Genomic DNA, 12,388 nt, shown 5'->3' on the forward strand with positions numbered 1-12,388 from the left:
AGCAGCCTTCTTATAATACAGTTTGGGTGAATGTCCTTTCACACATTAGAGAATACCCGATTAAGTCACAGGATTTGTGTCCCCCAAGTTGGACCTAAGGAAGAAGGAGCACAAACCAACGTCTGATAACCAGAAGAATCTTTATCATGATTTCTAACTCTTGCTTGCCAAATCATAAGGTGCAAGGTTTGTCAGTTTAAACATGAATGTTTAGGCAGGCCTTCCCTTCCAGTTAATTCCTGTCCTTTTTCCTTTTTTCTCTCTCTTTATTTGATTAATTTTTATTTTTCCCATCTTATAGAATCATCTAATTAATTAATTGTTATAAATTTTTTAGAACTTGTTATCATTTGTTGTAAGCCGCCTAGAGTGGTCGAAATGACTAGATAGGCGGGGTATAAATACAATAAAATAAATAAATAAATAAATAAATAAATAAATAAATAAATAAATAAATAAATTCTACCCAAACTGCCTTAAACTTTCGTAACCACAGATCATACCTTCCCGATTTAGGGGATGGCTTGCCTTTGATTCACCCACCCTTTTGAACTTCCTTCTTTATTTATGTGTTTTAAAGACACGTTAGGCTGCTGAGGTAAAAGTAAAGTTTTTCAAGCGGCCCTCTGAGAACTCAAACTTGACCATCCCTTCTTTCGTCCCACTCATTCAGCACACGCAGGCGACTTAAAACAAAAAGTTAAAAGGCAACAAACGAATATATTGGAGAACTCTGGTTTGTTTCAAACCATCAAAGTTAAAACAATCCTGATGCGGGTTATACAGACTAATCAAAAGGAAAAGTCAGTGCTTTAATTCCCCTGGTTAGGGGCTGGTAGGCTCTCAGGAAAATCCACCCATTGTTTGACTATATCCTGATGCTCCTCAGATAAATCCATGACCTTTATCCTCTATGGAGCAGGGATCTATCCTGTATGAAGCTTGTTTGCCTCCTTAAAGGCCTTTAGGCTGGAAACTGACACAGCTATAACCTAGCAACTACAATTCGCTTCAAGATTCTTTGCTGGCTGGGCTTGTAGGTGAGAAAGAAAAAAAGTCTTGAAATGGGTTAGTAAAGACTAAATTTGGCTCCAGAGTCCTACCTTTGCATTTTTCTTAGGCCAGGAGACCACAGGAAACCCTGAAATAGCAAGATTCTGGTCATCATCTGCATGCTCCTTCAAAATGTTCTGTTTTGAAAGGGAAAAAAAACAGGCTTATTAACCAGAAAGCGCTTTCACATTTCCATTTTTGTGTTTGTTACCTGTCTTTCCTCCAAAGCAAGAGTGTGTTGCTCTCTTCCTCTCCAACTGTCCTACACAGCGACCTTGCAAGGTTGGTCAGTATCGAATATGATCAGATAGGCGGGATAGAAATAAAATAAATAAATAAATAAATAAATAAATTTGGGTGGTTTACAAGTTAATTATGTAGGCTATACATCGACACCCCGACACACAAGCTGGGTACTCATTTTACTGACCTCAGAAGGATGGAAGGCTGAGTGAACCTTCAGCTGGCTACCTGGGATTCAACTGCAGGTCGTGAGCAGAGTTTTGGCTGCAGTACCGCAGTTTATTGCCATTACTCTGCGATTCACAATTCCCATTTTGTAGCCAAGAAGTGCGCATCGCCTAAGAAGCTTTCTCTCAGCAACACAAAGGATGCTTTTTTTAAATGACTGAAACAACTTATAAGCATTTCGAAAAACTGCAGGTCTTTCAAGAAGCATTTACTCCGCTGCAAGAATCAGGAATGCCTCTTCTAAGATGAGGATGGCCAGATGTTTCCTGTCTCAAAAACCAAAGTACGAAAGTATTTTCCTCCCGTATAAATTTATGCCACACGAACAGATCAATTAATCGATGAAAAGTCATATAAGGAACGGGCTAAGATTTCAGGGCAGGCTTGGATCCCTCCTAATCTTCCAATTTTCAAAACCACTAATTTCCTTCTTTTAAAAATCACTGCTTTATAAATTCAAACGGCAATATTCCACCATTCAACATGGAAGTTGAGCCTCCCAGGATCTAAGTCAGTACAGAACTGTGCGGATTGGCAAGATCGAAAGGCATGGGCTTGAGAAGGAAAAAAAAAGGGCTTATATGAATGCAGAACATATACAGTAATAATTCTACCCCGAGCCTCCAGCTGCCGTGACGAACACTAATCTTCACGCCGAACTGCAGCGATCAACATGGTTGTTCTCCAAGGAAAACAGGATAAGGGCAATTAAACAGGCGAGTTAGGCTTTTCCGTTCAGCAAAGGCAGAGCCAGGGCAGCTGAGGGTGCATGTGTCCCCCCCCCCCCTACATTTTCAATCCTGGAAGGTACGTAGCGGGCCAGCGTGGCTCCGTCCGCCACACGCAAGGCCACCTCGCTTTCTGCTAGACGAGTGGGAAAATCCCCTGGATGGGAAAAGCCCTTTTCCTGAGTCACCGAAAGCCAAACCTCCCTTTCCTTCCTGTACCACAACCTCCGAAGTCAAACGGAAACTGCATGAACAGGAACTAGAAGCGGTGGCTGGTTGAGTTTTCAACCCTCCACCCGTGAAACACGGTGAGAGAAAAGCGCTACCCCTATTAAAAACTCTGCAAGTTTAAAAAGCTGATGTCTTTTGGGGAGGCTGATCTCGCCTCCCAACCTGGCCAAGGGGGCAAGGCTCAGAACTAGGGACGTTCACTGTGCCCCAAACCGGCTTTCCCTTCAAATCCCACCTTAAAAACCCACCTTTGTTGGGAAGATTTTGACACAAAACTTTTCAGTGGCACAGCCGTCGCCTGCTGACACTCAGCCCAAATATACCGTATTTTTCCATGTATAGGAGTATACTTTTGTCTAACAAATTTAGACTAAAAATTGAGGGTCGTCTTATACATGGAAGTAAGCTGAGGAGAGAACAAAAGCAAGTGGAGAGGAAAGCAGGGATCAAAGCTATCCTGCAGCGCTTTGATCCCTTTCCCCCCCACCCTTGCTAAGCCTCACTTAGATTTCTTAATTTTGGATTAGAAAAGTGGGGGGGGGGGGTCTTATACAGAAAAATACGATACATAGCTGCAAACCCGTTACATTCATGTAATTCAGCAGATCAAACCTCCCCTTTTCCATTTTTTGGGTCTTTTCCCTTCTGTTGCCCTGCTGCGTGGGACTTTAGAATGGAAGCTCATTGGGGCAGAGACTCCGTGAAGAGTCATACACCAAGACAGGAATAGAGGGGCCGTGCTCACTTTTCTCAGGGGGTTTCCAAATCTGGGGGCTCAGATGGTCTTGGACTACAACTTCCAGAAGTCCCGCCCTGCGGCTGTGCTGACAAAGCTTATGGGCAGAGGCACTTTGCGACCCTTATTTAGGAAGGCCTTTTAAAGCACTTCTTAGGTTTTTCCACGAGACTTGTCCACGTTTTGTGTCATGTTCTCCTCCAAAGGTTCCCCTCCCCCATCCAAACGATAACAAGCAAGGCAGGGGATTCCTTTTCTAAACAATAAGGGACTTCCTCGGCATTTCAAGAAGCCACGAGGAACAACGGGTCGTTAAACAAAAACATGTTTCGGGGTGCGTGCGTGTGTCTCTGTGCGTGTCTACGCTGAACGTGGATTTTTCTCTTACGGCCTATCCAAGGTTGGAAAGACGACAGACGGGCAACGCTCTCAAGGCCAGGGCTAACTAATTCTGGTCCCTCGCTCGACCAGACCTCCAACCCACCTTCATGTCCTCCAGCAGGGCCTGGGGGTCTTCAATGCCTTCAGGAACACATTTCTTGTTTTCTGGAAGGGATTCAAGTTTCTCTACAAGAGCTTTCAAACCTTTGAGTTCAAACTCCGTCAAGTGAGTCCATTTGGCGGAAACCTCCGCAGGCGGGGAGCCCGTGGGCGTCTTCGGATCGTCCGCTGGGGCGGACTTGGCACTTTCGTCCGACTCGTCGGACAAAGTCCTCCGGAGGTACCGGGCGGCCGGGGGTTTCTGTTTCTTCCCCAAAACCTCCTTCCCTTCCGAATGGGTGCTATTGGGAGTTGAGGGTCCATCCGCTGAAGCTTTGGTTTTTTTTTCTGGGGTCTCGTCCTTCTCCTCCCGACTGTGGGCATCGCACGGTCCCTCATCCATGTCTACCCAGGAATCTGATGAGAAGCTATCCAGGCTGCGTTTCCTTGTTGTATCTAGCAGAGAGGAGAAGTGGGGGGAAAATAACGCTTACTCTCCACCGTTGGCAGTGCAAACACCTCAACAAAGCCCACACATATCTCTCCCCCTGTTGATTGAATTTTCATACCCATCTTCTCTGGGACATGTTGGTTCCCCACCCTACCGTAAACGGTACCAAAACAGTTAGATGCGCTCTCTTGGAGGATGTCACTAGGGGGACAGTGAAGGCAGGAAATCAATTGTGGCTCCAGAAAAATGGCTCACCGTGCCAAGCAGAGGCTGCTGTACTGGAGGATCTACACATCTCCTGGATGCTGTAAGCTTTTTCTCCAAGGAGCGGCAAGTAGCCCCTGCATTTTAAAGACCTGGCTTGCACCTGTCAGGGACCCACCAGTACCGGACGGTCCCAAGTTCCAACTCTTAGCACCAAGCGCAGAACCCGAGAAAAGTTTACTTCTGGGGTGGGTGGGTTTACAACTCCCCACATCAGGGTAAGGAAGGCTGGGATTCGACACGGCAACATCAGGATGCCATCGTCAAGAAGGTGCATTCAGGCAAAGCAGAGGGCCGTTGCTTCAGAAAAGATGCCGACCCCTTCTAAAGAAGAAGAATTCACTCACCAATTAACATTGATTCTTTCAGGTACTCTTGGCTGAGGTGGGAACGCTGGGTGACGCAAAACACGTATCTCTCTAGAACATACCAACATATCTCATAGTAGAAAGGGTAGCGGAATTTGGCCTGGACCTAAAAAAAAAAAAAAGCAGAGGAGAGAAACCATCAGTCCATCTCGGAAGCCGAGAAGTTTTGCCGAGCGTCCTCTAGTCGGTCATCATCTCACTCAGACAGCGCAGGCTGGCTTTGCAGGAGCGGAGAGGGGCAGAAGGTCGGTGGGAGGGGAAATGGATGCTTTCCGAGTACGGAACAGCCCTGCCTGATTTCTCCCAGCGCTCGGTTCTCTGGTTCACCAATTCCACACCTTCCCGGGAGGAGAAGAAGAAGAAAAGGGGCGGGGGCTGGCTTCTGGAGACGAAGCCTTCCTCCCGACCTTTCAGTAAATAAATCTTGTAACAAAGACATGCATCTTCTCCCGATCTGGGCAAATGCAGGAGCGGTCAAAGGCAAGCTTGACGTCCCCTGAGAATTCACATTTTTTAAAAAAAAGGAATCTACAGATGGTTTCAGGACCTAGGAATTATATTCCATTTCCTGCAACGCTGCCCACAACCCCCTCAAGCTTTACCGAAATGAGGCCAAACGAAGTGTTAGATAAGAAAGCTGTTCTGGACTTAACACCTAATTGTGGCATAGAATTGGCTAAGAGAGGTTTTGCACGGACTGTCCTTGATTACGGCAGCTTCTGAAAAGGATTGCACTCATTTATAAAGGAGGGGAGGAAAAAACACGAAAGGAGATGGGCGGCTATCCGCGGTTACTAAGTACAGCATCTAAGCAAAAGCTCTTAAATTCAGAAACAGTATACCCCCTAAAGGCACTCCGTTTATTTAATTCATTTATTTATTTAGGGTCACATTGGCAGGCCCCCTTTCTCCCGATGAGGGGAACTCAAGGGGGCTCACGACGTTAAAACAAATAAAATAAAAACACGATAAACGAACACGATTCTCCATCGTCAGAATGCAGATGGAAGGGAAAAGCCATGACTTTCGAGGATCGCTTTTGGGAACAACATGTGGGGCTGGAAGGACCCACTGCTCTGATCCAGGACAGATGTGATCTTATATGAGAAATGGGAGGCTGCCCTCCGTTGCATCCACCTTATTTTGCTATTTTGTGTTGGAAATCGCCCGGAGTGGCCCAGGGCCAGATGGGCGGCATATAAAGTGAATGAATGGAGGAATGAATGAATAAATAAATACAGTCCCTCCCTCTTGCAAAAAGGCGCATTACAATTTCATCTATATTGTGGCCTTCTGCTCAGCGCCTCTAACACAGCCCTCTTCTCCAACAGAGCAGGAATGGATGAATGCAGAAAAATAAAGTTTTCGGGAATACCCGATACTGTTTTCCGACAGACACCACATGTTTCTAACTGAATGTTCAACTGGCATCTACAGCTGAGTATACCCAAGCAATTCGGCTTCTCTGTACCGGGTGTAGCCCTGCTGGGGTAACAGTCGCCCTGCCGGTTTGGGGCCCCCAGCCCGCGTCCCCATCTTTGATTCTCCAGTCCAGAGCCAGTCCTGCATTTATCCAGTGCTGTCTACGCTGATCAGACTCGGCTTCTCAGTGTTTCGATATCATGCGCTACCTGAACTATCTTTTCATTGAGGCGACGCAAGCCTCAGGTTGGGTCTTTCTGCACTATTAATCCTGAAAAGGGGGTGCAGGGGGTGCGGCTAGAAATATAGACAGATCATTTTACAATATATGTAATGTTTGCAATAGCCATGCAAATAGTTTTTTCTTTTAACTTTCTAGAGAATCGTTCAAAGGTTTGGACTACGGATCGAAAACAACAGGTTTTTTTTTCTGACGTTTTAAAAAAGTTTTGACACACTTTATCTGGCATAACTTTTCATCATCTGCTAGCGAGTTTGGTTGCCCCAGGCTAACATGGGGGCCCCTGAAAATTACATTAAAAATCAGACATAAAGGGAATTGGCTATGATGTATTTTTGTCCCCTTAAATTTGTTTTTCCCCCTAAGAGAGCACTGCAGGAAACAAAATTTGCAAAGAATTTGACTTACAAAACAGGAAAGTCGCCTGTTCCACCCCTCGGCCTTCAAAAGGTTTTCAGCCACATGCCTGGGGAATATTAAAGACAGGGTTTGCTCAACATTTTGCTGACAGGTTTCTGAGCGTCAACAAATTTAGCTGTTTTACTGATTTTTTCAAAAAAAAAATCTCTCTCTTTCAATAAATATATTAAAAAATTCAAATGACAAGGCAAGTTAAAGGCATGCAGTGCTCCCGTGTACCGTGGAAAGATCGATCTCAAATTGTCAACTTGAGTTCGTAATGGTCTCGCCAGCCGGGGTCCCGTCCCTCAGCCAATTCCCTCTTTGCCTCTACTTCAATATTTTATTCAAAAAGCCTCTCTTTCCAGAGGAAGTATACCACTGAAGAATGAACAATGGTGGAGGGTGAATGGGCAGCACGTATAGTGGTGCCTCGCTTAATGATTACCTCATTAAACAATGAAAGCGCTTGACGATGAAATTTTTGCGATTGCTTTTGCGATTGCAAAACAATGTTTAGATAGGGAAATTTCGCTTGACGATGATCGGTTCCCTGCTTCGGGAACCGATTTTTCTCTAGATGACAATTTTTAAACAGCTGATTGGCGGCTCTAAAATGGCCGTCCGCTGTGCAAAATGGCTCCCCGCTGTGTTTTAGGACGGATTCCTTGCTTTACAGGAACCGAAAATGGCCGGCCCTATGGAGGATCTTTGCTAGACGCTGAGGTATTTAGCCCATTGGAACGCGTTGAACCGGTTTCAATGCATTTCAGTGGGCTTTTTCGTTTCCTTTGATGAGGATTTCGTTTAACAGCGATTTCAACGGAACAAATTATACTCATCAAGCGAGGTACCACTGTACGTCTCTTCATTACTGATCTCATCCTGTGGCTGGTCTTTTGAACGTAATAAAGTTTTATCTATCTATCTTGATCTCACCCAGGAAATTCCTTTTCCCCCCCTTTTGGCTAAACAACAGTACTGTTCCTGCAAGAACACGACAAGCAACATGGAGCTGTTAGATTTCCCCCTCTCCAGGAGGTGTGTGCTTGTGTTATGCTCGGCTGCTACAACCAGGGTTCGTGGTATTCTGAGGTTTTAGCAGTCCCAGGACATGGTCTTAAGGGAGATAACGAAACCGCTTGTGGCCAACGTTTGGGATGTTTACTTGCCTTCCCCACACATCAGCTTGTATGTTGGGGGGAAAAGATGGAAAAGATGTAAATCAATGCTGTGACATAGTCAGAAAGGAGCAGTGGTTAGAATGTTTGGACGGAGAATTGGAGAGACGCAGGTTTTTCTCCCGCAAAGACCCATGGATTTTACCGGGTAAATTTGGGCCAGTCGGTTAGATCTACAAAAAGTAGGATACAAATGCAATAAACAAATATTGCACCACTTTTTTGATTCTATAAGCCACCTTAAGGGGCTGATAGAATTCCTATTAAACAGGAAATTAAAGAATCAGAATATCTGAAACAGTTTCATTTAAAAATTTGAATATATCCTCCTACGAAAGGGCTCAAGCTTGCTCTAAAAGGTTTTAGAAGAGAGAATTTAATTGACGCTTTGCAGATGGAAGTCCTCTGATCAATAATTCACAATTCACAGAAGTTTTTTTCCCCCTAATTATTTCTGAAGAGCGAGCGGGGAAATATATCCTCACTGGAGAAGGATAGCTTTCATAGTTCAAAGTAAAAAATATTAAGATAGCTCTGGGACTTCGACAGAAATAACACTGGGGGCGGGGGGAACACACCAAAACCAAATGTCTCAAAAAAAAAAATTACAGGAACCGATGAGAACTTCCAGCTCTGTGCATATAGATACGCATTCCCCCCCTCCAAGGAAGCAAAGAGGGTCATCAAGTACTTCTTCACAACCTCACCCAGCCTGACCACCAGGTCTCCTCAAGAAAAAGAGTTTTTTTTTAAAGGCTTCTTGTTCACAACTGTACGGTTCAGTGAGCAGCAGGATCTGGCTGCTGGGCCGTATCCTGGCGCAACACATGCTGCCGGAGGTGGTCTCAGGGCAGCCATTGGGAACCTTGGCAGGTGCAAAAGCTGGCCACCGAGGCTGTATCTACAGCCCAATTTTTGAAGCCGCTCCCTCCGGTCGTGCTTGATCTGGGATGTTTGAAGGACAATCATCTCCCGAACTAAGATAGTTGGCTGCTCTTCTCCTCACCCAAGGTGTCCCATTGCAAGAATCCAGAATCTTCTGGGGACTCATAAGGAGGAGAAGACAGCGATTACCGTATTTTTCACACCGTAAGACGCACTTTCCCCCCACAAAACAGGGGGGTGGAAAGTCTGTGCGTCTTATGGAGCGAAGAAAACAGATTATATTTTCCTGTTTTCTTCTCCTAAAAAATTGGTGCGTCTTATGGAAAGGTGTGTCTTATGGAGCGAAAATACGGTACTTAATCTGCTACTCTCAGCACCCGCAACCGACATACACTGCCCCCCAAACATGGAGATTCTCTGTCGCATGATTAGCTGCAGATATAATTATCGTTTTTAAACGTGCCGAAGCAGTATGCCCCGTAGGCTTTTATATCAAACCTCTACAGCTCACTGGCTCTCAAGACCTGGCGTGGCTCTCCACCCGCCCCCAGTGAGATCCAAAGAAATAGTTTAGGCAGATTGCAGGATTTTCTTGACACCCTCAAGACCTGTCCTTCCTCGGTCCCCATATCCTGCTGGAAAGGAGGACTACTGGAATTATTCTCCATCCCAGCCACGGAATACCCCATCATCACCACCACCACCAGAGTTTACTCCCAACAATATTACCGCTACTGTACTACATTTTTCAAAAACAGCCCTAACACTTACTGTATAACAGGACACCGCGAAATATATAAACGTCTTTCTCTGGAAAAAGTGCACCTTTATCAAAATGGGATGTAGGTTCTTTGATGAGAGTAATCAGGAGGATATAAGATTTTAAAAAGTGAGAGTTAAGGAGCTCTGTCTGTCTGTCCTGCCTACATCATCTTAGGTTTAGACCAGCAAATATGGTTGGCTGCTCACTCTCTCTCTCTCTCTCCGCATCACTGGCAGGTGAATTTTGCTCGCTGACTCTTTTGTGGTTTTCAATGATGTTTTATTTACAATTTTTACAATTCTCTTCCAGACACTGGCTGGCCCACCTTTGGGGTTATATCAGAAATCAGGGGAGATCAGGAGGAGCCACGGCGGGGCTCCCCCAATGCAGATTTTAGGTCCTAGAACAAACATTACATAAGGGATACATTTGACATTTTCTAGACTTTTCCCACTACTTAAATTTAGGCAAGAGACATTGGCATGTCTTCCAAAAGAAAAACCAAGTGCGGAGAACGGGACCTGGTACACGCTTGCTTTTACATGGCTCGTAAATTTCAGATGAATTTGGTTGAGCAAACGTGAAGTCGAAATGAACGCGCTAAATCGCCTTGCTGAATCGATCAAATCGAGGCTTCCCAGAAAACCTTTGGCCTGGCCTTGGACCAGACTATAAACCAGGATTAACCATCCCAGCCACTTTCTAGCTTGCTGTTTGATGCCGAGATGGCGTCAGGCTGTTCCGGCAACAGTTAAAATCGGTTAGGCAGCAGGCGCAACGCTGCCGTTTCAGCACCAAGCGGAGGAAAGCATGGCATCGCCTCTTTGAGCTGGCCATCACAGAGTTGCAAATCCCACCGCTGCCAAAACGTACAACCGAAAGATCAATACTTTGGGTTTGATCTCACGGGAAGAAACACAGCCATGCTAAATACGTTTCCTGGCACATTAAGTCAGTGGGGCTCACTTTCAATTAGACAGAGTTGGGGTTCATGTTGGTCAAGAAATACTGTGGGTTCTGCACACCGTTTCTCTGGGTTTTCCAGAGCGGAAGCCACGACAGTCTGTTCCAGGGAGAAAAGGAAAACAAAACCCCAAGAAGTCGTGCAGCATGTTAAGGATTTAGGAAATTCGGCCAAAAAACTGGGTGAGGTCGGTTATGGTCTACTGAAAGCTCACACCAAATAAAATGTGCTTATCTTTAAGGTGCCAGAAAAACTCCCTGTTACGTTTGTACTATACGCAAACGTTAAGTTTGTACTATATGTTATTTATGGCGACTTATTCTGATTCTGCCGGTCATGGCTGGGGGAACCAGCTATAAATAACTGAAGCCACAGACTGGCACCCCTCGTGAGCTGATTCAGCCACCCGTCTCCGGACATTTCAGCAGCGGCTACCCACGTATCTTGAGGGACATCTCCGCATTCACGGGGATGAAAAGCGAGCTTTCTCAAAACCTCCGCTTTCTTTCAAAAGGACACCGACGTGAATTACACGACTACATGTCGCCCCGATTCTCTCTGTCTTCGCCTTCTCAACACCCTGATCCGGCGGACTTCCTTTGCTCCAGTTACAGCAGGAGTTCCCAACCTTGGGTCCCGGGGGGGGGGGATCTCGGACTGCAACTCCCAGAAGCCCCAGCCAGCACAACGGGTGGTGAAGCCTTTTGGGAATTGTAGTCCAAGAACACCTGCATGACCCAAGGTTGGGAACCACGGAGTCATAGCGATAGGGAACCGAGGGAGAGGCAGTGACTTGCCGAATTTCCACACAAGGAGTCCAGGGCGGAGGTGATGTTCGGGGGCCTTGCTGAGTGGGGTCTGGTTCCCTCATCCTTTGGGATAAACAATGCTTCCTTCCTGCCACGTTTCAAGAATCTGTGAGCCACAGAGAAGGACTCACGGGTCTGCATGCAGGGAAACCAAGCTACCTGTTACCTGCCAGGGGGTGTAGCTCTCACCCTAGCTGTCTTCCGCAACACAACTCACAACCTCTCTCCTTCCGGACGTTAGTAGCCAGTCTTCTCCCAAACGAGCTGTATAAAAGCACAGCAGGGTAATGCCGACGTTCGTGTTCCAAGTGACACAAACGTGCCTTGCTGGGGGTGGGTGGGGTGGGGGACATCTAGGGATACCCGCAGGGCCCCCACTCCACGGAGAACAGGTCCTTATGGAATCCCGGTAGCCCCAAGGATGCACGAGAGGAGAAAATGCCAGCATTCCAGCGGAAGCAACTGGCAGGGGATCGGGATTGGCCAGAGCTGCCCGCAGGAAGTGCCAAGCAACCAATAGGGAACCACAGGCCGGGTTCCGTGGCCAAACCAGCACCGGACAGAAATTCGAAGGATGGAGAACGAATCCGACAGAAGACGTGGGGGCTCGGCATAGTTTTAAGGAGTGCCGGGAGCGCTCCGCCATGGCTGGTCTTTCACAAAGCTTGCGCTGGGACAATGAGAGATGATGGGAGGGACTGGGGAAGGTCTAAAGGCGGCCGGCTACTGATCCAACATCAACCCACCTCACCAAGAGGATGCTGGAACAACAATACCCTGGCCCCATTTGCACATACTCCCCATTCTGCAGGGGCCCCAAAATTTGGCTTCCGAACTCCAAAGATTAGTGGGCGTCTGTCGTAAATGAACCCACGGTGCCCGGCTAGAGCGGATCGCACTTGGGGAAGGAGCCAACGGGGCCTTCTGCTTTCAATGAAAACA

General features: G+C 46.5%; 1 protein-coding gene across 7 annotated transcripts in view; it reads right to left on the reverse strand.

Moving 5' to 3' along the window:
* KDM2B (lysine demethylase 2B) overlaps positions 1–12,388 on the reverse strand; it is a 48,874-nt gene that overhangs the window by 16,165 nt on the left and 20,321 nt on the right. For all 7 annotated transcript variants that reach the window (XM_072983461.2, XM_078381779.1, XM_078381780.1 and 4 more), the window contains 3 exons: positions 4,762–4,888; positions 3,704–4,155; positions 1,104–1,190 (listed from right to left, as the gene is read on the reverse strand). In XM_072983461.2, the coding sequence (XP_072839562.2) occupies positions 1,104–1,190; positions 3,704–4,155; positions 4,762–4,888 (666 nt within the window). The remainder of the gene's footprint in view (positions 1–1,103; positions 1,191–3,703; positions 4,156–4,761; positions 4,889–12,388) is intronic.

The sequence above is a fragment of the Pogona vitticeps genome, chromosome 14 (assembly GCF_051106095.1).
Source record: "Pogona vitticeps strain Pit_001003342236 chromosome 14, PviZW2.1, whole genome shotgun sequence".
Taxonomy (NCBI): domain Eukaryota; kingdom Metazoa; phylum Chordata; class Lepidosauria; order Squamata; family Agamidae; genus Pogona; species Pogona vitticeps.